The sequence below is a fragment of the Manis javanica genome, chromosome 6, assembly GCF_040802235.1.
Source record: "Manis javanica isolate MJ-LG chromosome 6, MJ_LKY, whole genome shotgun sequence".
NCBI classification, from domain to species: Eukaryota; Metazoa; Chordata; class Mammalia; order Pholidota; family Manidae; genus Manis; species Manis javanica.
The window spans coordinates 17,477,528-17,504,269 of NC_133161.1; the positions used below are offsets into that span (position 1 = coordinate 17,477,528).

General features: G+C 40.9%; 1 protein-coding gene across 2 annotated transcripts; it reads right to left on the minus strand.

Moving 5' to 3' along the window:
• Positions 1–479: 479 nt before the first annotated feature.
• On the minus strand, positions 480–26,553 carry BPGM (bisphosphoglycerate mutase). Of its 2 annotated transcripts, XM_017659381.3 has the most exons (4): positions 26,421–26,553; positions 14,551–15,211; positions 14,242–14,325; positions 480–1,434 (listed from the first exon to the last, which is right to left on the minus strand). In XM_017659381.3, exons 2-4 carry the CDS (start codon positions 15,149–15,151, stop codon positions 1,256–1,258), a joined length of 864 nt encoding a protein of 287 aa, XP_017514870.2. In that variant the 5' UTR covers positions 15,152–15,211; positions 26,421–26,553; the 3' UTR covers positions 480–1,255. The 2 variants fall into 2 exon arrangements, with proteins under 2 accessions (XP_017514870.2, XP_017514872.2); XM_017659383.3 differs by lacking the exon at positions 14,242–14,325.
• Between the last annotated feature and the right edge of the window lie 189 nt (positions 26,554–26,742).

A 26,742-nucleotide genomic window follows, 5' to 3' on the forward strand; every position in this document is an offset into this window, starting at 1 on the left:
CTGGCTAAAAATATAAAAAGTGATAAATACCTACCAATTTTTTCCATGACTTTATAACTGACATATATGTTACTTGCTTTGAAATAAGGAAATAGCTTAAAGAAATCATGACTTACATATCCACGGCATCTATAAATATACTGTGGAAAACAGTATCATTAAGATAATAAGCAATCATTCTGTCCATGGCCTACCCTAGCTACCCTATGTTACATACTATGATCTTTTGATATTTTTTCTCTCAGTTGATGAACAACAAATATATGTGGCAAGTGCAATATGCCCTATTTCCCCTGCCCATGTGGGTAAAATTACTTGTACTGTATATGTTACCTGCCCTCTGACCTGACCTTCATTTACAGAGAATTAGGAGGTCTGTGTGTTTAAATAAGTCTAACTCTTTGAGTGTTACAGGAAGATAGGGGCCAAAGACTAGTGCAGAGGACTTCACCTAATATTTGTCAATTATATGGAGATACTTTGGAACATCACTTTCCATCAGAGAACTTTATTTTTAAACCAACTTTAAGTATCCAAGATTAAAGTTCAGAAACAACAATCACAAAAGAACACAAACAGCTATGACTGCCTGTATGACGCTAATTCTAGAAGCCAAAGAGAAGTCCTACCAAATGTCACACAAAGGAGGTCTCTGGACTACAGACAAAGCAAAGGGCCTTGCTGTTTGTCTTCAGGTTTTTGGAGGAACCCACCTGTGACATTCCCATTCCACAGGTCTCTGCTCTTCACCTATCAAAGCATCCCTCTTCCTAGAGGAAAAGACTAGTAATAAATACTGAAGTAGAGTGTATTACCTAATATATCTTACTATTATCCCAGAATATTTTAGTAAATATAACAGTGAACTACTTGTTGGGGTAAGTAGTGCTTGTCAATGGTGACTCCGTAATGATTTAGTGAATGAGGAATACCTGAAACTTCACCTCTACTTGTTACTCTCTCATCCCAGAAACTTAAGACCTTGATTAAGCCCCACTGGTTATTTGTTAAGTGACTAATTCAAAAGGGGCTAGCAGGACAGCTAACTCAAAAAGCTTATGACATAAGCGCTCAGGCATCCTAAAGCCTTTATCTGGGCCAACATAAGTTACCTAATTACCTATATAAACTCTACCTCACGACCTAGCTCTGAAAAAATCAGGAAAAAAAAGAGAGAGACAATGAGATCAGCACCCATAACACACTGCATGGCACTTCTTTTTTGGCTATTCCTGGCCAGCACTTAGGGTAGACTTTATTTTTCAGCTCGTTTCACTTTCCCTTGATCCTCTACTTTCCTAATGGCTGCTTGGACAGCCTCTTGGTCACCCAGGAACTGGTGAGGCCCAGCTGCGTGCAGGTTTTCATCCAGTTCCAGGAGAATGGGGACTCCAGTGGGAAGCGTGATGTTGATAATGTCTTCATCTGAGATACCTGTAGATTAGGAGAGGAAGGGACAAGGCATTAAAGACGGCCCAGGAGGAAGTTCTGCTCAGTTGTCCAGCTGCACATGTACTTAGTTCCGTACTAACTGCAGGCCTGGAGCCATGCCAGGTCCTGGGAGGGATTCCCACTTTAGTTCCTAGAAGCCAAGGACTTCCCAGAAATTTTTTAAAGGCTTAGAAATTTGTATCACATCCAATTGTAGGACAATAGATACCTTTTGGGGAAACCAGTTCCTGGCTTGTTTGCTATCTAAATCTTAAAGGAACAAAAATTATTCTCTCCATGCCTTTATTTCTATTACTTTCTATTAGGTTTTTCACAGGAATCACTTAATCTTGAAAACTCTGAAAGTAAAGCAGGAGGGTTTTCTGTTTTTCTCCTTTTATATGGTGTGCCCAGTCTGTCTAAAATTCATCTCTGAATCTAGTTCAATTGATTAGAATGAGGTTGGTTTTCCAACACTGAGTGAACTTGGAACGTCCTGGACTAAATCCAAAGAGGAACACTTCCTCAGACGCTTGGGAAGCACAATCACAGGGACTTGGGAAAGGATTTGAAGGCATGCCTTGTGAACAGGCTTCATTCTCCTATAGTCCCTTAACATCCCAGTGCTAGGAGGGGACAGGTATGTGTAATGGCCAAGTCACTTTCAACTCCTTTTTAAAGAAGCTGAATTACAGGTAATAGTTCAACTCTGACCAGAAAATCTGGAGTTAGAGCAAGAGTAGTAATAGCAGTGGTAGTGATATATTTTTATCATTATGACTTCTTTTAACAATGAACAGCTGATACATGCTGAGTTCATTCTACATCCATGTACTCTTCTAAACACTTTATATGAATTAACTTTTTAAATCATCACTACCATCCTTCAAGCATATAAGCACTTATTTTTCCATGTAACAAGTTCTGGCACAGAGAAGTTCCATAAACCACTCAAGATCACACAGATAGTAAATGGCAGAGCCTGGATTCAAACCCAGTGTCTATAACTACTGTACAATGTCTCTCAAGTTCCTCTGAGCTCAAAAGGGGCAAAGAGAAGGAAGGAGAAAAGAGATGAAATTAATCAAATTAAAAGGCAACTGAAAACATTCACATTATCTACTTCAAAAACACACCTTTATCACATAGATTTCAAATTCTAACTATATGCTTCTGTGCTATATTAGTAGAAAGGACCGAGGTGGAGCAAGTTCTGGGGAGAGTCTAAGGGTTCTCTTTACTGAGAAGGTGATGATGACAGAGTAAGTTAGTTAATTTTCAATGCACTTTGTTATTTTAATTAACCACTGAGAGACAGCCAAACGTTACACAATCATAGCACTAGATCCCTACTGTTGGAGTGGTTCTTATTAGAATTTCATATCTAGGCCCAGAAGAGCTACCTAAGAACTCTTACACACAAATTGTACATGCTCAAACAGCTATGAAACAATGGAAGGAATCCTAACTTGGAAGCCAATGTCTTTTCCAAGTACACTGCCCACCTCCTCCTCTGCCGGCATCCCCTCAATATGCTAACTACCTAACTTTAGGCAAATAACCTCTCTACTACCTCTGTCAACTTTTTAACAAGAAAAACACTCTCCCTTTATCACCATTACAAAAGGTGTTGGGGTAGGAGGAATGGACCTAGAGAGAACATACATTAAAAGTCTAATACAATGAATGTTTCTTCTTTCCCTGCTAGGCATTCTCTTCTAGGAAGAAGATTTAAAGCATAGGCTACTAAAATCCTACTTTCCCTTGCCAATTCTCTGTCCCCACACTGCGATCCTACACAAGATTACCATCTGCAACTGAACCTGGCAAGAGCACATAATTCCAGACCAGACAGGCATCCATTTGCTGGGAGAACTGCTTGGATTCAAAGAGCCCTCTGGCTCCATTGGGTCAGATCGGTCAGCTGGCTACACAGCAGCTGCCATATGTGTCCTGTTGAGACAGCTGGTGGGCAATTCAACAGCACGTGGTTTAGAGCCAGATGACCACTGAGGCTTTAGAACCCAGTAGGTGCTCACCCAAATGCAGGGGAGCTCTGGAGGTCCCCAGGCCTAACTCACTTAACTAACCAGTAATTGAGGGCCTACTTTGTCTACAGTACTCTAGGGAAGGACATCTGAGGCCGTGGCCAGGACCTTACATCCACTGAACTATTTCTTCATTTGTAAAGTCAAGGAGGATAACATCTTCTGGCACCAAATTCTTTTATCTTACTCTGAATAGTTAAGAAAAGCAGAGGTACTTTAGAGGCATGAGAAAAATGGGGACACTGACTATTTATATTCATTTATCATGCAAGGAATTTTTTATCTGTTCTCACAGTCTGTGAGCATACTGTTCATTGAATTGGAGAGAAAGAGGGATTTTACAGATTTCTCCAATTAATCTAAATTTTCACTGCAAAATCAATTTTTTAGGAGATGACTGTTTAGCAAAAATGACCATGTTTGATTAATGTTTACCAGGAGAAATAAGAACTCTGAGTGTACACATCTATCAACATCTTTGATTCACTGCTTATAGACTGTGTGCCTTTACAATGTCACCAACTATTAGCCTTTATGAAAGTTTTTGGACCTAGGGCTTTATTTGAAAATGACTAAACATTCCACTTTTATTAAACATTGCCCTGAAGGTTCCAGCCAGGGCAACTAGACAAGAAATAAAAGGTATCCAATTAGAAAGGATGAAGCAAAACTATCTCTGTTTTCAGATAACACAATACCACTAAAAATCTGTTAGAACTAATAAATTAATATCCTACAAGGTTGTAGAATACAAGATCAATGCACAAAAATCAATTGCATTTCTATACAGTGGCAAGGAGTAACCTAAAAATGAAATTAAGAAAGCAATTCCATTCACAATAGAATACAAAAAGAATAACGTACATAGGAATAAATTGAACCCAAGAAGTACAAAACTTGTACTCTGAATACTACAGAACACTGTTGAAAGAAATTAAAGAAGACTTAAATATATGGAAAGACATCCCACATTCATGGACTGGAAGATTTAATATTATTAAGATGTCACCATTCCCCAAGTGAACATACAGATTCAACATAATCCCTATCAAAATCTCAGATGACATTTTTGTATAAATTGACAAACTGATCTTAAAATTCATATGGAAATTCACAGCACTAATAATAGTCAAATAACCTTGAAGATGAAGAACAAAGTTGAGAGACTCACATTTAATGATTTTAAAACTTACCATAAAGCTTCAGTTATCATAATAGTGTGGTACTCGCATGTGGTATAAGGTACTTACTTAAGAACAGACATACAGATCAATGGAATAGAAGTGAAAGTTCAAAATAAGCCCTCATATTTTTTAATTGATTTTCAGCAAATATGCTAACATGACTAAATGAAGAAAGAATAATCTTTACAACAAATGGTGCTTGGACAATTGTATATTCAGACACTAAACAATGAGGTAGGACCCACCTCTTATCATATCTAAAAATGAACTCAAATGGAACAAAGTCTTACATGTAAGAACTAAAACTATAAAACTCGCAGAAGAGCACATAAGAGTAAAATCTTCATTATCTTGAATTAGGCAATGGTTTCTTACATATGACACCATATTACATTTGACACAAAAGTAATAAAAGAAAAAATAAATAAACTGGGAATATAAAATTTCTACATGTTTGGGCTCCAAAGGACACCATCAAGAAAGTGAAAAGACAGCCCACAGAATGGAAGTAAAGCTTTATAATTCAAGTATCTGATAAAGGACTTGTATATAGAGCATATAGATAACTATTATACTTCAGTAATAAAAAGACAAACAACTAAATTTTTAAATGGGTAAGAGATCTGAATGGATACTTCTCCAATAAAGTTGTACAAATGGCCTATAACACTACTCTTCCTACAGGAGTCCCCCTTCTCCTGGAACTGGATGAGAACCTGCGTGCTGTTGGCCCCACCAGTTCCTGGGTGACTAAGAAGCCACCTAAACAGCCATTAAGAAAGTAGAGGTCAAGGAAAAGTGAAATAAGCTGAAAAACAAAGTCTTTCCCAAGCGCGAGCCAGGAATAGCTGCAAAAAGACTACCATGCAGTGTGTCATGCATGCTCATCTCCCTCTCTCTCTCTCTTTTTTCTTGCCCAATTTTTTCAGATATAGACTGCGGGGTAGTTTGTATAGGTAAATAGATAACTTACGTTGGCCCAGATAAAGGCTTTAGCACTTACGTCTTAGTGCTTATGCCTTAACCCTTCCGAGTTTGCTCTCCTGCTAGCCCTGTACACTTTGAATGGGTAAACTGTAAGGTAGATAAATTATATCTCAATAAAGCAGTTAAGAAAATACTAAACAGATCCAGAGAAGTTAAACAAAACTGCTCAAATCACAAACAAGACTGTTAAGGCAGTAAAATTGGTCCTGGTTTTTTAATTCCCAAATCCCAGGACTTCAACTCTGGTCATGTGACTTGTCTATGGTTATTTCTACCATAATATAAGGAGAGAGGAGAATGTTTGCATGCAAGCTCCACCTCTGTGAAGAACTGGGTACTAACTAAACAACAGCACCCAGGGTTCTCATGTTTTCAGAACTGGTAAAGGGCATGAGTGGATTTTTCTGATACCCTTAAAATAGCCAACACACTGGGATAATGATGGGCCAGGTTTAGGGGTTGCAGTCAGTGACCTCAGAAAAGAGTTCTAGGTCTTCGGCAAGGGGCCAGAGGCACACATGGGACTCACTTGTTTGACCACGGTCTCAGACGTAACCTCAGATCTAATACATCCTCTCTCTAATATTACCATTCTCAAGCTCATGTCTATGACTTAGATAATAACTCACTTTTGTGTGGGACCAAATCAAAAGCCAACTAAACAAAAGACACCAAAGCGATGTAATATTTCACCTACAAAGGGAGAGCTCAACAAAAATAGAAATGTTTCCAATAAATAAAGTCAACATTCCACTTTAATGACCACTCAAGCCATTCATACAGCAGACTAATTACTAACAAATATTTAAAATACTTAGACTGGTTAATAATCAGTCCAGAGACTTAAGTGACTGAAATTTTAAAAGAGCAAATCAGGAAAAAACCACAGCAAAGCCATTACTCATTACTCAATTTGGGCTTAAGCCACATTCTTTGTCCTAAGAAAGCTAAGCAAGCAGAACCCCTAAGGCTAGAACAATGCCTCTGCACTGGATTAAGCCAAACGGAATCAGTATTATGTAATATCACATTACAAATTCATTAACATCATATGACAGTTAAAACGAGCTGTCACATCTGTCTGATAACTGGCTCAGATTTTCTTTACAGCATTGAAGAATGTTCCAAAGAGAAACATCCCAGAGTTTCACCCTGCATCTACCCCTCTCCAGCACTCCCCATCTGTAGTTACCCGCTTCATGAACCCCCAAACATTGTCTTGTCTTTAATTTTTGAATCTTCATATAGGAGCATCTAGGAATTAACTGCAATCAACTGGAATGAATGGGATATTTCAAGTAAGAATTAACAAAAGTTTGGGAGTAATCTTAAGGAGGTAACTCAAGGCCAGTATGGGGAAAAATTCAAACAACTTCTATTTCTGCATAGAGGACTAGCTTCAGAAAGTCAAATCTACCCCTCTGAGCTCTCCCCGCCAAGTCACCGTAGCAGGAGCAGGAACCACAGACACTGTACATACATACACTAAGATCACTGTACATACACTACAGCCCCCACACCTCACCTTCTGTTAGAGGTAGCTGTGCATATGTTCACTTCTCCCACCAGGATTATAAGCTCCTTGAGAACTGGGACCATGTTTTATTCATCCCTGTATCACCCATGCTCTCAGAATAGTGCCTTGCACACTGCAAGAAGTTAGTACATTTGTTCAAATGTAAGGAACACTATCAGGTGTTGGCTGCTAGGATCCAGAAATTACTTAGCTATAGGATCCATTATTACAACTGTATGTGTAATATGAATCTACTTCTTACATATAGATAAAGGCTATAAGGAATAAAACACTAGCTAAAAACTCTAATACATAAAGCACTTTGAGGACTTTCTCAGAGGTACAGTATTGGCCAAGTTTTAGAAAGAGATAAAAAATGGAGATGTAAGCTCCTCAAAAGTATCCCTGTACCAGGAACAGTACCTGATTTAACAGACCCTTGGCACACAGCTGAAATGAATGAATCTGACCTCTCTGGGCTTTCAAATTAAATCTAGTCTTTTACTGTTGAAGCCTTGATTAAAGATTGTGTTCCCTTTATTACCTTACCAAGAAAAAAGAAAGGGTTGAAAAGTTTCTCAGCCTTGAACAAAAGGTGGTTTTCCCTTAGGGATAAAAAGTAAACAATTCAAATTAAATTTGTTTCTATGTTTTTTCTTTGGTTTTCTTCAAAGTGCTCAAGACCTTTAAATTTCAGGAAACAGGGAGAAAAGATATCCAAAGAGATTTGTTACAGGACAAGAGGAAACCCCAATTCTATAGTGCATATTTTTGGGAGTAGAAAGAGGGCAACAGCTTTGATCAACTCATTCAACTGTGAGGTGCCACCAGGCCCCATTTCCCTTTCTCAATCAAGTAGATTATAACTCAACTCCCACTGATGGGTGATTTGTGTCTATATACCCTATTGCCAAAATAGCAGTGGACAGAAGAGATTCTGAATCTCATAGATGATCCGCCTATTTTTAATTAGAACTCTAAGGTTTGACCGCTATTGTATGCACAACTTAAAGACAGGCGGGGGAACAAGCAGAAGTGGGTTATGTGACTATTATAACATGGTGAGAGAGTAAAAACCTCTAATTCAGAATAAAGCAAAGAGAAGAATCCATTCCACACTTGCTTTTATAGCTAAAACAGCCTACAACTTTTAAAAATAAAGGTTTTTATAAATCAATTATAAGAGAAAGCTTAGCCACACCACTAGACAAGTTTGCTCCAAATAAGAGGCCTGAAGTTGCCGCTTCTGAAAATATCACACCAAAATGCCAAAGGTAACTGACGTCCCCAGGGCTTGTCCCAGCTGACCTCTCCTCCACGATTCTCTAATTTCACCTCACCACTCCTTCGCCTTGTGACGTGTGCAGCTGCACACAATTCTTCAGGGGTCAAGTCTGTCCTTCACGAGTGTCTTGCATGCCACTCTTATTCTAAACTTAAACCTGCCTGGTCCTGTGCTTGAACCCAGACTAAACAATCCACTTGTGCTAGCAAGATGCACACCACTCCAGGGCTTCAGCTCAGCATTCAGCTTTCCCTTCCACGTGGACTGGCAGGAAACAAACAGGAAGTGACTGGGCCAACCACTGAGAAAGAAACACACGCCTGTCTGGAACGCTACAGCACAGGACACTTAAGTACTAGGGCTGCATTGGGAGTTATCATGGTGGTGCTTTGAGAGTGGCGTGTCTGTACCAAGCAGAGGAGGGCCCTGCTTTTACCTGGACTTTATAGCACAGGTAATTGTTCATGCTGCTAAAAATTGGTAAAGTGGTCCCTGAAGTAGGAATCTTCTTACCATGTACATTTCGTATGTGTATTTTATGTTCACCTTTCTTCTGAAAGTATTAAGAACTACTATCAAGTTAAAAGTAAAGCAATCCTAAAATAATGAACAATTTAAAAGCAGAGCTATTATATACATAAGGAATTTGAAAGGGTAGAGGCCATCCTGATGAGGCAAGAAGCCCATCCTGAGCACTGACATGTGGTTCCTGGGTCTGCGATTCTTGTACAAGAGTTATTCCCTGCTGAGTCAGTAGCACTTCCTCTCACTGTCCCACTCCCCTGCGCTGCCCCCAGGAATCCCCGCTGACCTATTCTTAGGCTAGACAGTTGTGAGGGCTGCTTTTCAGGAAAAAAAGACAGATGGAAGAACCCAGTTTAAGGCTATAGAATTTGATGGCAAATGAGCAGAAACAGTTCTAGGACAGAAAAACCTTTACTGGAGGAGCTCACAACCTCTAAATATAAAACTTGATGGTCTAGCAGCTTATCTGTAATTTAAGAAGAAGGACTTAATAGGTAGTTGCCTATACTGTTGATGGCTTAGGTGCCCAATAAAGTCAGCACCAGTAGCTCCTGAAGTCTTGAGAAAGCAGAACCCTCCAGGCTAGTTTTCAAAAGAAAAGGTAGGTGTACATACCAAACTTCATCTAATCCTACTGATTGACAATCAAACTAATCTTGTCTATTATTTTGTGAAACAAAAGGCAAGATCCCCATTAAGGCGGTGATCATTTCACCGGATAGAAGTTGGCCTTTTTAAATTGAGGTTTAATTTACATACGGTAAAATTCACCCTTTTCGTGTAAAGAATAGTCCTTATCATTCCCCAAAATGTCCTTGTGCCCCTTTGCAGCCTACCCTTTCTCCACTGACCTGTTTTCTGACTGGACAGTCTGCCCTTTCTGGAATGGCATATAAATGGGATCACATAATGCATAGTTTTCTATTGTTGTTTTGTTTTAAGAAAAAAAAAAACCCCACAGATTTATTTTCTCTCATTTCTGGAGATACCAAGGGGTCCTTTTTTCTCCTGTGACCTCCTTGGCTTATAGATGGCTGTCATCTCTCCGTGTCTGCACATGGTCTTCCCTGTGTGTGTTCGTGTCCAATTTCCTCTTCTTATAAGGACACCAATCATACTGGATTAGGGCCACCCTAATGGTCTCATTTTACCTTAATTGCCTCTTTAAAGACCTATATTTAATGGGGGTGTACAGTCATATAACTTTATACAGTAAAAATAAATTGGCAATTAAGATGGTAAATTTTAATGTATGCTTTTTAGCACAATAAACACATATACACACAAATAAATTGGGAAGTAGTTCTTATAAAACAAAAATTTTAATTTTCTCCCTAAAATCTATTTGATTTCTGGAGTCTTGAAAAGTTAGCCTCCAAATTCAGTGGGATGTTTTCTTTTAGGTGGGGAATTTATCAAGTCCACATGAAGCCCTACAACTTGACCTCTTGAAAGTTAGATAAGAAGACAAGAGGACAAATGCTGATATTCCTATTTTGGTGAGCATATACAGCTAGAATAAATTTTAAAAGGGCTGGAATCTTACTAAACTAACAGAAATGATATGGAAGAAATAACACACACTATTTCTTCTGATTGTGGAAAAGTCACTTACCATAATTCTTAGAGCTATGACAGAATACTTGGATATTACTTTCCAGTGTACACTGCAAAAAGAAATTCTGTTAGTGGAGACCGACATCTAGAGGACTCCTGAAACAGGAGCTGGTAACTAATTTATGAAGGGATCCTATCTAGTCCAGTCTATTTCATGCATATCTTCCATTTTAGGCATGCAAGTCACTGCGGGGAATCAGGGCAACATCAAAGAACTCCATGAGACTTAGCAATAGTTTCCACCAGAGGGTACTATAGGCCAAAAAGGAACAGTTGTTCTACCCAGGGTGAGTGAGCCACCCTTATGTCTTCCTATGGATGAATCCCAATCCTCACATCCACTCTGTTTGCCCAGCTTTGGGCTTGTGTCTCGTTTGGCTTTTCTGCCAATTTTTCCCCCTGAATGTATGTCATCCTCCCTGGTCACGATCTGTACCATTTCCATCCGTCTCCCTCCCTCTGCAATCCTGCAGACATCTGGCAACGCTACACCTTTTTTCTACTCTCACATACTTCTTACTCAAGTCTCTTCAAACAATTTACCTCTTCCACCATGAATACCAGTTTTAAATCAATTGTCCCCAAAATAAAAACATTTTCTATAAAGTCTGTTTATAGTGATAGGGATAGGAATTATAATTTAAAGTTGCTTCAATTTCAATAATCTCTGAAAGATAATTTAGTGCCACACATGCAGCTTTCTAAAAAGGACTTTCAGAAGAAAGGTTCAGTGAAGTTTGAGGACTAATGCCTGCTAAATTCTCAGCAATTCCTGTAAATCCAGGCCAGCCCGTGCTCAAAATTGCATTTTAATTCTTTTCCTCATTCTACACTCCACACACATGTATATACTATGTCTACTTTGTTATCACTTCCATGTATTTGCCCTACCCTGATGTATTCTAGGCTGGACATCAAATCCTTTAATCTTTCAATCCCACTGATTAAATTACGTTAGCAACTTTAATGAGATGATTCACATACCACACATTTCACCCACTTAAAGTGTCTAATTCCACGGCTTTAAGTATACTCAGACTGTGTGACCTCACCAGTCAATTCTAGAACATCTGCATCACCCCCAACAAAGCCCTGTACCTATTAGCAGTCACTCTTCATTCCAACCTGCTACATCTACACCCAGGTCCTAGGAAACAAATCATCTACTTTCTATCTGTATAGATTTGCCTATTTTGGACATTTCATATAAATGGAATCCTACAATATGTCATCCTTTGTATCTAGCTTCTTTCATGTAACAATGATTTCAAGATTCACCCATGTTGTAGCATTTATCAGTACTTCATTTTCTTTATTGATGAATAATACTCCATTATATGGATATCCCACATGTAACTTATTCAGTCACTTGTTGATGGGCATTTGAGTTGCTTCTAACTTTGGCTATGTGAATAGTATTGCTATGAAGGTTTGTGTACATGTTTTTGTGTGTGTATGTTTTCATTACTCTTAGGTATTGTTATGGGTTGAACTGTATCCCTCTAAAAAGGTATGTTGAAATCCTAACCTCCAGTCCCTCAGAATGTGACCTTATTTGGAAACAGAGTCTTTATAGAGGTAATCAAGTATAAATGAGGTCACTGAGATAGGCCCTAGTCCAATATTATTGGTGTCCTTATAAAGAGGGTAAATTTGGACAAGAAACAGAGACACACACAGGGAGAACACCAAGTGAAGTTGGAGGGTTGCACTGTTGCATCTACAAGCCACAGACACCAGATTTCCAGCAAATATCAGGAACTAGAAGAGACAGGAAAATATTCTCTTCTAGAGCTGTTAGAGAGAGCATGACACTGCCCATACTTTGATTTAGGACTTTCAGCACTCTCAAACTGTGAGAAAATAAATATCTGTTGCTTAAAGCCACCCACTTTTTGGCACTTTGTTACTGTAGCACTAGGAAATTAACATAAGAATATACCTAGGAGTGGAATTGCTGGATCATATGGTAACTTTATGTTTAACCCATTGAGGAGCAGCCAAATTGCTTTCCAAAGCAGCTGTACCATTTCATTGTTTTTATTAATTATTAATGGTGTCAAAACTTCCCTCAAATATAGAAAATAAGCTGTCTATGTATAACCTTGCTCTCCACAGGTAATTTTTTCCCTCCATCCCTATTGCGATGTCAATCTTCTTTAACACCATTTGTTAAACTTTCCTATTTCATTCAAAAAAACACAATGACAGAGAGTTAACTCATGGATGCACCAGTGAAGGGGGTATCTAGACTAAGCTGTGGTGGGGGCTGCAGGATAATCTCAGAGAAATCTAACCCTGAAGACAGGCAGACATTAAATGGTACTAACCAGCAGGAAATTGTCTTGAAAGGGAGGATTTCCTAGCTAAGACAGGGAAGGAAAGAGGATCCTAAAGGAGATAACGGCATTTTCTTTTGGGAAGGCAGCCTGGCTGCAGAGATCTAAGTCGCATCTCTGCTGAAAAGGAGTCATGGTGGGATAGGATACGTCTTCCGGCAGAAACTCTGGATTTCTGAATCTCAGTTTGCTGTCGTCCTAAGAGGAGCTTCGACTCTTCTTCAAACAATAAACAACTATAATCCAGTCATGATGAAGCTATATATCATTTAGTCAAATTTCGGACTTTTCTGAACAAGGAAGAATAGAACCCTTCATATAGTTGAGTAAATAAGACACACACACACACACACACACACACACACACACACACACAGATCAAGTGCCATGTCTAGTCAATAAAGTGTTTAATAGCCAATAAAGTGTAGATTTTAGATCTCTGCACAACTAATGGCTTGTGGGCATGTTATAAAAATTAGGGGTAAAAGACATGTAAAAAAGTTTTCAATAAAATCTCATAAAGATCACTTAATTCTGTTACCAGTAACCTACCTTCATTTATTTCACCTACAATGCCAACCTTTTTTTTTCACAGCCTCATATACAATAGTAAAGCAGGATGGAAAAAGAATGTTGGAGAAATGCTGTCTAGTAAGCGTAGCTAACTGCTGACAGTGACAAGAGGCAGGAAAACACCAGACCAGATTCACTCAAAAGCACAAATGTGGAGGATTATTCAGTGGAGGGAGAAAAGGGAATGAGAAATCCCCTGAAGGCGATCACTGATGACCAAAACTGGTGAGCTCAAGTCCTCAAAAGTTCATTTAGTTCTGTTACTTAAGAGGAAGGTAACAGTAGAGCACATTATAGGATACATTTAGAATGCAACCTCAAGTAGTTAAAATTGAAGCTACTGATCATCTCCAATAAGCGATCCTTTTATTTCCCTTCCCCCGAACTTTCTCCCAATCAATGACTAAGCCTGGTCTGAAAAAAAAGGACTGGAACAAAAAAATGGCTCAGGAGACCTAGGTAGGAAAACAGAGCAATGGTTGTTTAAAGATGAAAAAATGTGAGCAAAACTGAAGTCTGGGTAATTTTACTTATCTTGAAAGACTCAAAGAAACAAATTTACTTTGAATACCATTTCTACAGAAAATGCTTCCCTCCCTAGCTTCCTTTCATCTTACTCCAACAGCCACACAATTATTCAGACCAGAGGTTCTCCAAGGGGAGAAGCCCAAGCAGAGTACGGGTCACTTGGGAACTTCTTGGAAATGCACACGCTCAGGCCACACCTGGTACCCACCTACTGATTCAGAAACCCGAGGGCAGGGCTGGCACTCCGGTAGACCAGGCTCTCCCTTCAGGGGCTCCTGATGCTTGCTAAAGTCTGAGAAGAAGTGCATTAGATAATATAAATGCAAAAGGCACAGAATTTTTGACTTATAGAAAAAACTGATTCTTAAAAGACTATAAGGATAAAAGGGAATAGGGAAGGACAGTCTATTCTGTAAATTGTACGTTACTAGCTTAGCAAAGAAACCACATCCTTTCCAGTTGAAGGCCCACTGTAAACACTTAGCAACCTCTAATAAGTAGTAGCATAAAACGGTACCTTCCAGATGTTTCAGGAGTGCCCTACTGCTATTTCCATGAGCAGATATCAAAATGGTTTTGCCACTTAATACTTCAGGAGCAATCCTTTCATTCCAAAAGGGAAGGAGTCTCTCTAGAACATCCTTTAAGCTTTCAGATCGTGGGAGCTGATCGGCAGGTACATCACATACTTTATACCTCCGGTCATTGTAGATTTCGTGGTAGTAAGGATGAGACTCCTCAATGGGTGGTGGGGTCACACTGTAGCTTCTTCTCCAGAGCTTCACTTGTTCTTCACCATGATTCAAAGCCATTTTTTCTCTGTTGAGACCAATCAGGGCTCCATAGTGACGCTCATTCAGACGCCACGAACTTTCTACAGGAACCCACTCCTGCCCCATCTCTTCCAGGATCAGCCAGGCTGTATGGATGGACCGATTAAGGATGGATGTAAATACAAGATCAAACTCAAAGTTTAGTGCTTTGAGTTGCTTCCCACAGTTCCGAGCTTCCTCCATTCCTTCATTATTCAGCTTCTGATCCACCCAGCTACAAAAACGATTCTCTTTATTCCAAGCACCCTCTCCATGTCTTAACATAATCAGTTTGTACTTGGACATGCTGATGGCTGAGCTTGCTAGTGCTTTCAAATGGACCAATATTCAATGACAGCAACACATCTGAAAGGGAAGAAACAAAGAGTGTAAGTTACTTTCCTCAATCAACGACTACCTGGGGATGGAAGCACAACTTCACAACAGCCGGTTTCTAAAATAAACTGGAATAACTCCTTGAACAGTTTTGACATCAGACATTCGGCAACTCATACAGGAAGGTACATACAGGCCTAGTCTATAGATAATTACAGGAAACCTAGCTGACTTAAATTTTCCGATGGCTGGATAGTATGTTAATTGTAAGATGTAAAATAGCAAAACAATCCATGCTAATGGCATGCTGCATTTCTGCCAGATAAAAAGGCAATTTATGCTTACAGAAGAGAGGGATTAATAGACTGTACTGTAGATGTCTAAAAGGATGACTAGCAGCTGGGAACTCCCAGCTCCTAGCAGCTGACTTTAGATTGAAGACATTCTTCTCACTTTGATTTTCCTCTGATGGAAAGAAAATATGTATTTACCAGTCACACCTTACTGAAGAAGTTACTAAACATGTTAATTCAGTGAACCACTACATTTATCTGATATGTCAATCACTGATTGGTGGCAATGAGCTCTTCAAAATCCCAAGCTACACTACACCACATACAAGAAAATGTAAGGTTCAACATCCAAACAACAGTACAAGTGACTTAAAGAGACATTAACACCAAGTATGGTACTCAACCTAAGTAATCTCTTACCTGCCTCAAGACTGAACTTGTGGCAGGAATAAATCCAGAAGCAAAACAAGCTATCAAATGCAGGCAGCTGAAAGACGCTGCTTGTTGAAATAGACGACCAGAGCAGGTCTGTGGGAGTGCGCAGAGGCACACTGATAAGGGGCCCTATCTCTGCCTCCCCAACCCTTCAGGTCTCCTACATGCACTGGCACACCTCAGTGGGAAGAGAATCCAGTCAAGTATTAGTAAACGAAAGATATTTTTGTATTGTTTCTTTAAAGAACCCCAGGATTCTAGTAAAGAATCTAGTAAAGTACAGGCAGCCTGAAAGTGATTCTGAAATCCCGAAGCTAACCTGCTGACCCCAAAACCTGTGGGTCCCTCTCTGTTTCCCAGAGAACCTGCAGCCCTGGCTGCATCAGCCCGCCTCTGCTCTCCTAGCAGTGCACACATCTACACTGACAAATGCTGCTGGGTTGACGTGCCCAGCGCTCTCCACCTCCACCCCAGAGTTTGCCACACTGGGGAGTAAAGATTTTATGAACATATTCTATGAACATCGAACATCGGGGACTGACCTTCTGCCATTCTTGGCAACTTCCATTCACTGGAGATTTGTTGTTGCACTTAAACTGTGATTCAACCACAGTTACATAACAATCGGTGACAAATGATCTAGTTTCTTCCTTTCTTTAGAAATTCCTAGAGATTCTGAAGGAAGAAAAAGTCCTTAAAATAAAGCTTCATATTTCAGTGGACTGCAGGTCTGAGGGAGGAAGCAGACTGAGGTGATTTTCAGGCAGTGGCGAGGCTACCACAGACGGTTTATGAATTCCTTTTCACTGGGCGTCGGGTTTGATGCGTTCATGCTTGTGGAGCAGGGAACATCAGGTCACTGGAAAAGCCTGGGCTCAGGGCTCAGCTGAAGGCACAGAGCTCAGAATTTTCAGAGGGAGAATGATGCTTCTACCCCAAGCCCAGAGGGCATCAGGGTGGCAGCAGGACACAGAATGAGAAGACAAACATCTGGGTGGTGTTTTGCCTGGTGGTTATTGGACCCAAAAGCTCAAGCTTTAGGGCCCCTCACCTGGGAATGAGAGAGAGAGAGAGAGAGAGAGAGAGAGAGAGAGAGAGAGAGTGTGTGTGTGTGTGTGTGTGATCTGCAAAAGAAAGATGACTTCATACTGTTTCTTTAAGAGCCCTGACCCACCAGGCGGTAGAAGCTTCAGACCCCTCAAACCTGGATCGACCCCTTGGTACCATTTGCTTTGTTTTCCGGTAGCAGAGGAGGAAGGGGATGGAGAAAAGAGAAGCTATCAACTGTTCCTCTACCTCAACCCTTACTTTCTTGTCAAGCAAGAAGCCTCATTATGCTAATGAAGCCATTCTCCCTTCAAAGGAAAAAGGGTAGATATGATGGACAGCTTCTGTGGGCAGAAGTATGCCCCCATCATCTTCTGATTATGAACTACATTGAGAGAACAAACACAGGGCAATAATCATGAACACCCGGGTACCTGCCACCAAGCTCTGCAGCATTTCTATCTGTCATATTTGCTTACTTTAAGAAATAAAACAATTTCTGTGCCCCCCTCCCCAACAAATATAAATACTGGAGCAGAGAAATAGCACTACAGCCACAAAGGCCATATGGTTACACAGCCATCCCCCCACTCTGGTGCACAGCGGGTGAACTGAGGAGGAGGGGCCAAAGTAATGATCTGTCTCAGGTAAACAAAAGTCACTTCCCTCTTCCTTGCTGCTCTCAACTGATTGTTCCCATTTAATTAACTGCTCAATATTTACAAAGAGCTATTGAGATTTAAATTTTGCAGTCTTTAAGATTTTAATCATTGTGGTAGTTGGCATACCAAGTGTTTACCAATAAACACATAATACTGTAGTTAGTTTCATGTAAAGTTTAAGCCAGGGGCTGCAAACTCCTGTCCTAGTGGCCACACAGATGTATGAAGGACAGTGACTAGGCTACAGGGGTGGTGGGATGGATGAAATGCAGGCCACAGACATGCTTCTCTGATGGATGCAACTCTCATGTAAGCGGATGAAGCTATAGCATAACCTGAACTCACTGAACTAAGGATATATTTCTCAGAGAACTTCTCTGGAGAACAAAGAAAAGATGGGACTGCTGAAATCAAAGACTATAGAGAGAATGCAAGACTTAGAGTCAGACCATAAAGAACCTATGGACTCGGTTTTGTCTTTAGAGTAAATAAGTACCTTTTCTAAAAAAATTAAAATGACCATTTCACATTTCAGCTCCTGAAAGTTTATAGAAAAATAAAAGGAGTAGCTACAACTTAGCTCCAGCCCATTTCTCTGTGAGACTGAGAAACTGAAGTTCCTAGATCTTCCAATTTTCAAAATCCCTGGAAATGTACATTTTTATGAGACATCTAATAGAAATACTGGTGACCAATCTGAACACATTTTTTAAAAACATGTCTGCAGGCTAGACTGAGTTGCTAGTGTGTAGCCTGTGTTTTAAAGGTGGCTCTCCTCCAGGCCACAGATGAATAGGGAGGCCACCATCCCCCAGGAGATGGTGACATCCCAAGCCTCCAGGTTCTCATCTCAGATTTTTTCTATCACCCAATACATTCTTTCAACGGACAGATCCTCCAATCCCCATGTATGCCGGGTTTCTATACCTGACGCTCCTCACCAAACCCTTTGCAAATGCCCTGCAAAGTCCAAGCTCTGTAATCCAACACCCACTTGCTCACCTTTGGACTCTTCCGGGAATGCCTCCTCCACCTCTGAGCTTGAAACAAGTTCAAATAAACTGAAAGGAAAACCACCTCTCCCGTGGGTCTGTGTCTGTTTTGTGGGGAGTATTCGTGAATGGGCAGGTGATGGGCAGGGTCCTGCTCCCTCTCAAAGGCCTCCACCCCGCCCCCTTTTAGGGATGGCGGAGCTCGGATTCTGAGTCTTGCTATAATCAGTTGTAGCTCTTTATCCCCCGTTTACTAGCTGCAAACTTCCTGAAAATTTAGCACCCTATTTAAAACCATCAATTGCTTCCTGTTGGTCTTAGGATAGAGTTCATAATCTTTAATGTGACCTGCAAGGCTTTGCTTTGCTTTTATTTCCTCAAGTACACCAATGTTCTTTCTTGCCACAGGACCTCTGCTCATACTGCACCCTACACAGGCCCCCCAGGCTCATCACATCCTCCTTCCACTGTCACATCAGTCCCCACCTGCTTGAGGTGACGTCTAGTCACCCTTTAAATCAACTGTGTCCAAACAAAGTATAATGCAAGCCACTTAGATAATTTAAATTTTCTAAAAGCCATATTAACAAGTATAAAGAAATAAATGAACTTAATTCTAATAATATATTGTATTAAGCTTACAGTTTCAAAATATTATCATCCAATACATGATCTATCTAAAATTCTCAATGAGCTATTTTATATTTTATTTTTCATAGCAAGTCTTTGAAACATGGTATTTTATACTTAAAGCACTTCTCAATTTGGACTAGTCACATTTCAAGGGCTCAACAGCCACACATGACCAGTGGCTGCTGAACTGATCAGCGCAGATCAGCTGAAAGTTACTTCCTCTAGGCCAGTGGTTCTCAAACTTTCACATGCATCAGAGACCAGGAGAAGAGGTTAAAACAGATTGCTGGGCCCCATTCCAGAGCCTGAGTAGATGGTGGGGGGGTGCTGAGCATCTGTACTTCTAACAAGCGGGCAGGGGATGCTGGTTTGAGCATGGTGCTTTCAGAATGTCTGTTGGAGGCGGGCTTCTCTGCCCTGCCTCCTCGCCCATGGGAAATGGTCAGGCCTGCGTGGGGCCCCTTGTGATGGGCCACCTGTTCCGTGTTAGACGGCTTGCTGCATCAGGGTGTCTTGTGCCCACTGCCCTATCCCCAGATCCTAACAAACGCTTGGCGCACACTAGGTACTTGGTGGACAGGTGTGCTGACTGAACCAAGAGCATGTTGAAGAGGCTAAGCCTGGCCAGTTCTAGTGGCAAAACTGCCAGAGTAAAAACGGTGTCTGCCAACCCTTCCGTTGGCAGGCCTGGGACGTTAGGAAACTTCAACTTAAGAATCATGGTGTATTCACTGGCAAAGCCAGAGCCGAGAATAATCATCCATTTTCTTTTCATATCCTTTACAGTTTAGTACGTCCAAGAATGGCCATAATCTCCACAGAGAAAAAAAGACTCAGATTGACTTGTTTAAAAACTTAACAGCCAGCAAGTGCACACTGGACCTGGACTCCAGGTCTTCCGCCTCACCAATGAAGACTCTAGGGTCTCAGCTGAGGTCTAGGCTCATCTGGCTTCACTTTACAGGAGCATCCGTAGTCACAGCTTGTCCTCCCAAGCCAGATGGCCTTGTCGCAAGTGCACATAAGCAAGGTAAATGTCAGGGGGGAGCTCTCGGCTTATGACTGCTCTTGAGGAAAACCTCAAGGTGCAAAGTCAAGTCGGGCAATAGTCACCCTAACTTACAAAGAAGTACCATACTAAGAGTATATAATCCCCACCCTCAAGTTAAAAACTCTTCTGTTTAAAAACCAAGCTTTGTTTTTTGTGTCCATTTTGGTACAGCTCACCACCCTGGAGTTGGTTCTTAAGGTCTCATTTATCCCTTGGCAAGGGTTGCCAGCACTTGTTTAAGAACTAATTTTAGTCATTGACTTACTTGATACCAAAAAAGGGCCATGCAGGTCACTGATTTATCAAACCCCAGAGTTCCTTCCTTTTTAAAGTATGTATGGCTCGAAGAAAAAATTTACTGAACAAACATGTCTTTTATATGACTGTCCCCTCTTCCTGCTCCTTCCTCTTTGCTGTTTTCCCTGCCTTTTGGCCATCATTTTTTCAGTCCTCTGACACCTAACTTGTGCCTTGCCCACTCCACTGAAACAGTCTCTTGAAAGACAGCCAATTAGTTATTTCTTACCAAGTGGAGACCATCTCTCCAGACTCACACTGCTTTGACTACTTCTGAAGCTGACTACTTCTATCAAGGGAAAAAATAATTCTTCTAAGATTTCAGTGCTGCATTTCCCCCAACGATTCTATTGTCATATCCTGATCTTGAGTCTCTGCACTTTCCTACCCACCAGTAACTATGATGATGAACACAGCATAGGATGTCACACCAGTGAACATCCATAAAGCACTCACCATGTGCTTGGGACTATCTGAATCCGCAACCACCTTCAAAGGAGAAGGTCCTATAACTGTTCCCATTTGACAGATGCAAAAACTTAGGAGGAAAGGTTAGTTTGCCCAAGGGGACCCAGACAGTAAAGAGCAGAGCTGGAGTTCAATCTCAGGCAGGCTGGACCCCAAACTTTTATGCCTTGGACCACCCTGCTACACTGCCACATTGGCACCCACAGCTCAGTTCTAGGAAACACAACCTTTCTCGCTACCTTAACCACACTAAAATGGATGACTTATAAATTGACAGCCCCAAGGATTCATCAGTCTCCCCAGTCTGGTCAATTAACTCATTCTTCAAACACGTGTTGCAAACCCTCTTTGAGCATGGCATAATGCTAGCCCTGTGAGGAGTATAAACTCCAACATGGATTATGTCTTCAAGGAACTGGTAGGGGAAAGGTCAAGTGTGTGTGTGTGTGTCTGTGTGTGTGTAACAAAAGCAGAAAGTAATCCACACCATGAGAAAGCATTTCATTCATAGGGGAGATGGAAAAGGAGAGATTATTTGTGAGTAAGGCTTCATGCGCATGGCACTATTTAAGCTGGATTTGGAAAGATGTTTAAGATTTAGATTTACAGAAAAAGAAAAGGTATGTTAGTCTAAGGGAACAGTGAGTAGAGGTAAGGGACCAGGAGAATGGTGAGCCACTCAGACTGGCTTGATAGTCAGGGTGCCCTGATGTCCTGGTTTGCCTAGAACAGTCTTGCTTTGGGCCTGCTTTCCCAACATAATTATTACAGGGCCCCTTTCACATGTGAGTGGCCCATTTAGAAAATTATGTGATCAGCCTAAGTTAGGGTATAACAAAGAAGTAGGAGGAGACTAGCCTAGAAAGATAAGACTGAATAGTGGCCCCAGAAGGCCCCTTTTGCCAAAGAATATAGGTTCTTCTATAAATACTGAGGCATTATTAAAGGTTTCCTAACATGTATTTTAGACAGCACTTACAAATACAGAGATCAGCAAGAACAGGGGTATGAATACTTGAGAGCTGTTACAGTAATTCTGGTAACATATAACAAAGGCTTGGACCAGAATACTGTCTGCTGAAATGGGACGAAGGAGATGGTATGAAAGACACTGCAGCCTAGCTCAGGCATTGGGCAACTCTTTCTGTAAAAGGCCAAACAGTAAATTTTTAGGCTTTGTGGGCTATGTGGTCTCTGTTGCAATTACTCAATTCTGCCATTATAGCTAAAAGTAGCCACAGATAATACACGAATGAATAAATAAGGCTGTGTTTTAATCAAACTTTATATATGGCCTCTGAAACTAGAATTTCATATAATTTTCATGCACATGAAATATTGCTATTCTTTGATTTCAACTGTTGAAAATGTAAGAACCATTCAGAGCTTATGCACTGTTCAAAAATAGGTAGTGGGCTGGGAGGCCTTAGTTTGCCAGTCCCTGGCGTAGCCGGGTCTCATACTCAGATCTACTAACCACATTAGTATTCTGAACCTTTAGCCACGCTGTTATGCAATAATCCCAGCATTATTAAATCACCTGATTTTATTGTTGGCTAGAACTGCAAATACCTTCACTAATGGAATCCCATTCATAATTGTTTTTATCCCTCACAGAAGACAATACCGAGCACATTTAAATCACTGAGTAGTGTACTTTGTGTACTTTTGCTTAGTTGAATTATTTAATAATAGGTTCAAGATAGAACTATAGGAAGAAAATTATTCATCGTGCTAAGCAACTACAAAAATATAATCTATCATCTTGACATGCTTTGCTTCTTTTAGACATTTTCATAAATTGTCACAGTGGCTCACACTTCAGGTGAATTTACAGTGCACTTGCTCAGGTGCTATGCAATTGCCTTGGCAATAAAAAAAAAATAGGTGATTCAAAGGGAACACACTTTGCAGGTGACCTATTTTCAAAGACCTTTTCCTACATATAAAGAAACTTCACCTAAACTGGCTATAGAGCAAAGAATATTCTTTCCATAAATTCCACCATAAAGTTGAAGTTATGTTTCCAAGATTATCATCCTTTTGGCAAAGCAGGGAGGGCAGGCAGATAGGGGACTGGTGTATATACAAGGCACTACATTTACTAAGGTTACTTCTACAGTATTGTCAGAATTCTAGGTAGTTTTAACAAATGTAGCATAATCCTGCGGCTGCCTCCGATTCCTGTCCCTCGTTAAACAGTATAATTTCACACACCTCTTCCCCCGACACACACACACCATAACTGAGGCTCATCCTGTCTTCCAAACTCATCCTCCTAGGACATTGCTTCCTCCCTTCCTCAGGACTTTGGAAAGTAGGAATACTCTAGGAAGACAACTCAGAAAGAGGAGGGGAAAATTACAGGATAAAGATGAGCCTTAAAACTTTGTTTTCTGTTTCCAAAAATGGGGTAATAAATGTGATCAATGATGTAATGTTGAAGTAATATAAAATAAGGGGTACAGAGCCAGAGTTGCTTTGATCCAAGCTTACTCTTAAATATTAATTATTCAAATATTACCCTAGATTACTCAAGATTCCTTTCCCTGGTCCAGATTCTCACTGCAGAGCTTTGAACAACTCTCAACCTCCTTGGCATTAGGAATCTGACTCTAGAGAAGATAAGCTGGCTATATCTGAGGCCAGAAAAAAGGGGGGTTAACCATATTTCTGAGAAATTAAAAAGGAACAGTTCTTAAGGGAAATGAAATCTGAAGCTCAGTTCCTTAGATTCTTAACAAAATATGCCTTCCTGAAAATAAAGCTCAGTATTAAAAGTTCAACATGATTGTATTTAAAAGTATCTAGTGTTCCATCACCTACTACTTTTCCTAAAGGTTTACAGTAACTTTTCAATTTGTATTTGCTTTATAAGAACATCTCTTTACCAGGAGCGAATGCTATCACTTCCAGGTGTTCTCTAGGCGCTATTACCCTGTCATTCTCCAACTTCACTAACAGCCCCTTCTGATCACCTGTTCAAGGGTAACAAACCACAGCAGGTAGACCCCTATTGACAGGGAGGAGCCATATGCATGTAATGAGATGTGTGTTTGCCTGGGGCATGTTGCTTGTTCCAGCCTGCATGGCATCACTGATATGCACAACACTCATTCAGGACACCTCCTTCCCATCTCTGGTTACTTATTCTCTAGGGTTTAAGTAGCTCATCAACACAAATGGTTTCCACCAAACCACAAAAGTGCCAAGTCAAGAAACTTGGACAGTATTCCCAGCTCTGCTATTTACTGACAATGTAATCTTGACCAAGTTATTTAAATTCTCTGATCCTCAGGTTCCTTACCCATAAAGATGAAGATAATGAGATTACTATTCTCGATGGGCTATTAGGAGGACTAAATGAGATTATGGTGGCACACTCTACCAAAGAGTGAGAGACATTTTGGACAGACTTTTACTAACATGACGACTGGCACAGCCCCTGAAAGTGGTCCTGTCTTGTGATGGTATGAGTGGAAGCAAAAGCTGGGACTAAAGTAAAATGCAGGTGGGGATGAAGAGAGAAGGAGGAATGCGATCAGAAGTGTGCAGTGTGCTCTCGTATGGGGAATTAATGGTAACATACAGTCTTAGAAGTATACCAAATTCTAAGCAATATTCTACAAACCAAATGCTTTAGTGAAGTGTAAATATTTAACTGACATTCTATAAAGTATGTTTTTTTCCATATTTGCAGCCAAGGTTTGGTGAAAGGGTTTTGTTGTTAATATTTTTAGTCCTACTTCCCCATATAAACATCCCCTCACCAGATTTCATTCCAAGGATGTTCAAGAATCTTGTCAGTTTAAACATTCGTGTGTCCCCTGTTCTTTGGGCACCAGATGAAGGCATGGCTGACTTTAGATGTATCAGTCATTATTTAAAATGAAATGTGCCACATAATCTCAACCAACTGTAGAAGGCAAAAGAGGAAGAGAGACTGAAAGACCTATCCAAACACTAATAATAGTTGCCTCTGAGTGATGGTATAAAGGATGCCATTTTCTGCCACATTAGAGTTCTGTACAGTGGTCACTGAATACAATGACCACATTTTCTACAGTTACCCATATGGTTTGATTTGGTTTAAGTATGGACACAAAAGAACAGGTAAGACCCTGGCAGCTGGGAACGTTCAATTGCTAACAGACTGGTACAGAACTTAGTGCAATGAGCTTTTGCTTAAATAGTTACTCTGGAAAATGTCTGATCATCTTCATTTTAAAACAGATTTTTAACATAGGCAAAGACCTCAGAAATAATCTAATGCAACATGCACTTTTTAAAGATGCACAACTTAAGAGTCAGAGAGTTGAAATGATTTAAGATCACACAAATAGCAATTGCTTCAAGCCTAACACCTAGATGTCTTGACTTCCAACTCAAAGCTCCTTCCACTACACCATTTGTTGGAATTATGCTTCTCTAAAGTTTCCCACCATTTGAGGAGCAACTGTGGTGGTGTGAGGTACTACAGGAATACAAAGACTGATAAAACCTAGTCCCTAGCCTCAAGGGAAACAATTTTAAAGTAAGAGACAAATTAACATGTGTTCTGCTTTCATTATAGGAAAACCTTAGGAGCTACTGGTGGAAGACAGCATTTGATTCCCCCTCCAAAAGTCCCCGTTCAGTCAGTTAACAGTCTGGTACTATTCACAAATTGTAAATTCTCCATAATTTGGAAGGGAGGCAGTAGGGGAAGGGGAGTTACAGTAAGTTAGCTAACAACTAATTACCCTTCAAACGTAACTGTGAGCTTAACTTCCATCATGCATTTCTGTTGCCTTTCTCTAGTAATACAGCCCCCATTCCTCTGAGAGGAGGAGAAATACACTTACTTTTTAATTTTTAGTGGTTCTAAGAACCTGCTCTAAACCTGGGGATTAGCTCCAGATTTGCGCGTTGCATGAAACCACTGCAGATATTCAGCTTTTTCTCCTTTCATGGCGTTCAAGTTTTCTCTTATCTACTTAGACTTCCAGGGCCAGTTCTGCTATCGCCCTAAATATAGTGGCAGGGCCCTGAAAACACATTGAGCTCTGCCCCCCGTGCCTCGGGGGTCCCGAAGAGATGAATTCATCACCCTTTCAACTCCTGTGTAGCCTGGCCGTCACGGCACCACTACGGAGGCGGAGTCCTCCTTTCAGCTGACAGGTCCCCTATTCTGAGGAAGGGTCGGCCGAGAGGGACCTGGGGATGAGTGAGAGTCGCAGCTTGAGGGGTGCGCGAGTGAGCGAGCCCCAGATTCCCACGAAGACCGACCCGGGGGAGGAAAGCGCTGGCCTTCTTGCACTCGAAAATCACTTACAAATGAAAACGTGCGCAACAACAATACTCCAAAACAAGACCACTCACCTGCAAAGAGGAGGCCACTAGCAGCAGCCGCTTCTCGCAGGCGCGGAGCCGCCACCGACTCCTAAGACTCATCCTAGCCGCCGGCATCAACACTCTTTTCTATCCCGAGAGCCAGAAGGGGCAGGGCCTACCGCTCTGCCTATTAGAGGGCCGAGCTGTCACTCACCCACGGCCCCGCCCTATTCCCAGGAACAGGTCAAGGTCTTTTCCGTTTCCCAAACCCCTGGGGTAGAGAGCGAGATTCTGATTGGCTTTCTGAGGAGACGAGCACACTCAAAGACCAGTAAGAAGCTGGTTTTGGCCCCGGTGGGAGGGCTTGGGA

Excerpts from the sequence above, each read along its gene's own strand:
- BPGM (XM_017659381.3), bottom strand. The coding sequence starts at position 15,151 with ATGTCCAAGTACAAACTGATTATGTTAAGACATGGAGAGGGTGCTTGG. Across the intron at positions 14,326-14,550 it reads ACTCCTGAAACATCTGGAAG|ACTTTAGCAAGCATCAGGAG; the intron begins GTACCGTTTTAT and ends ACTTCTTCTCAG. Across the intron at positions 1,435-14,241 it reads TCGGGTTTCTGAATCAGTAG|GTATCTCAGATGAAGACATT; the intron begins GTGGGTACCAGG and ends CCTAATCTACAG.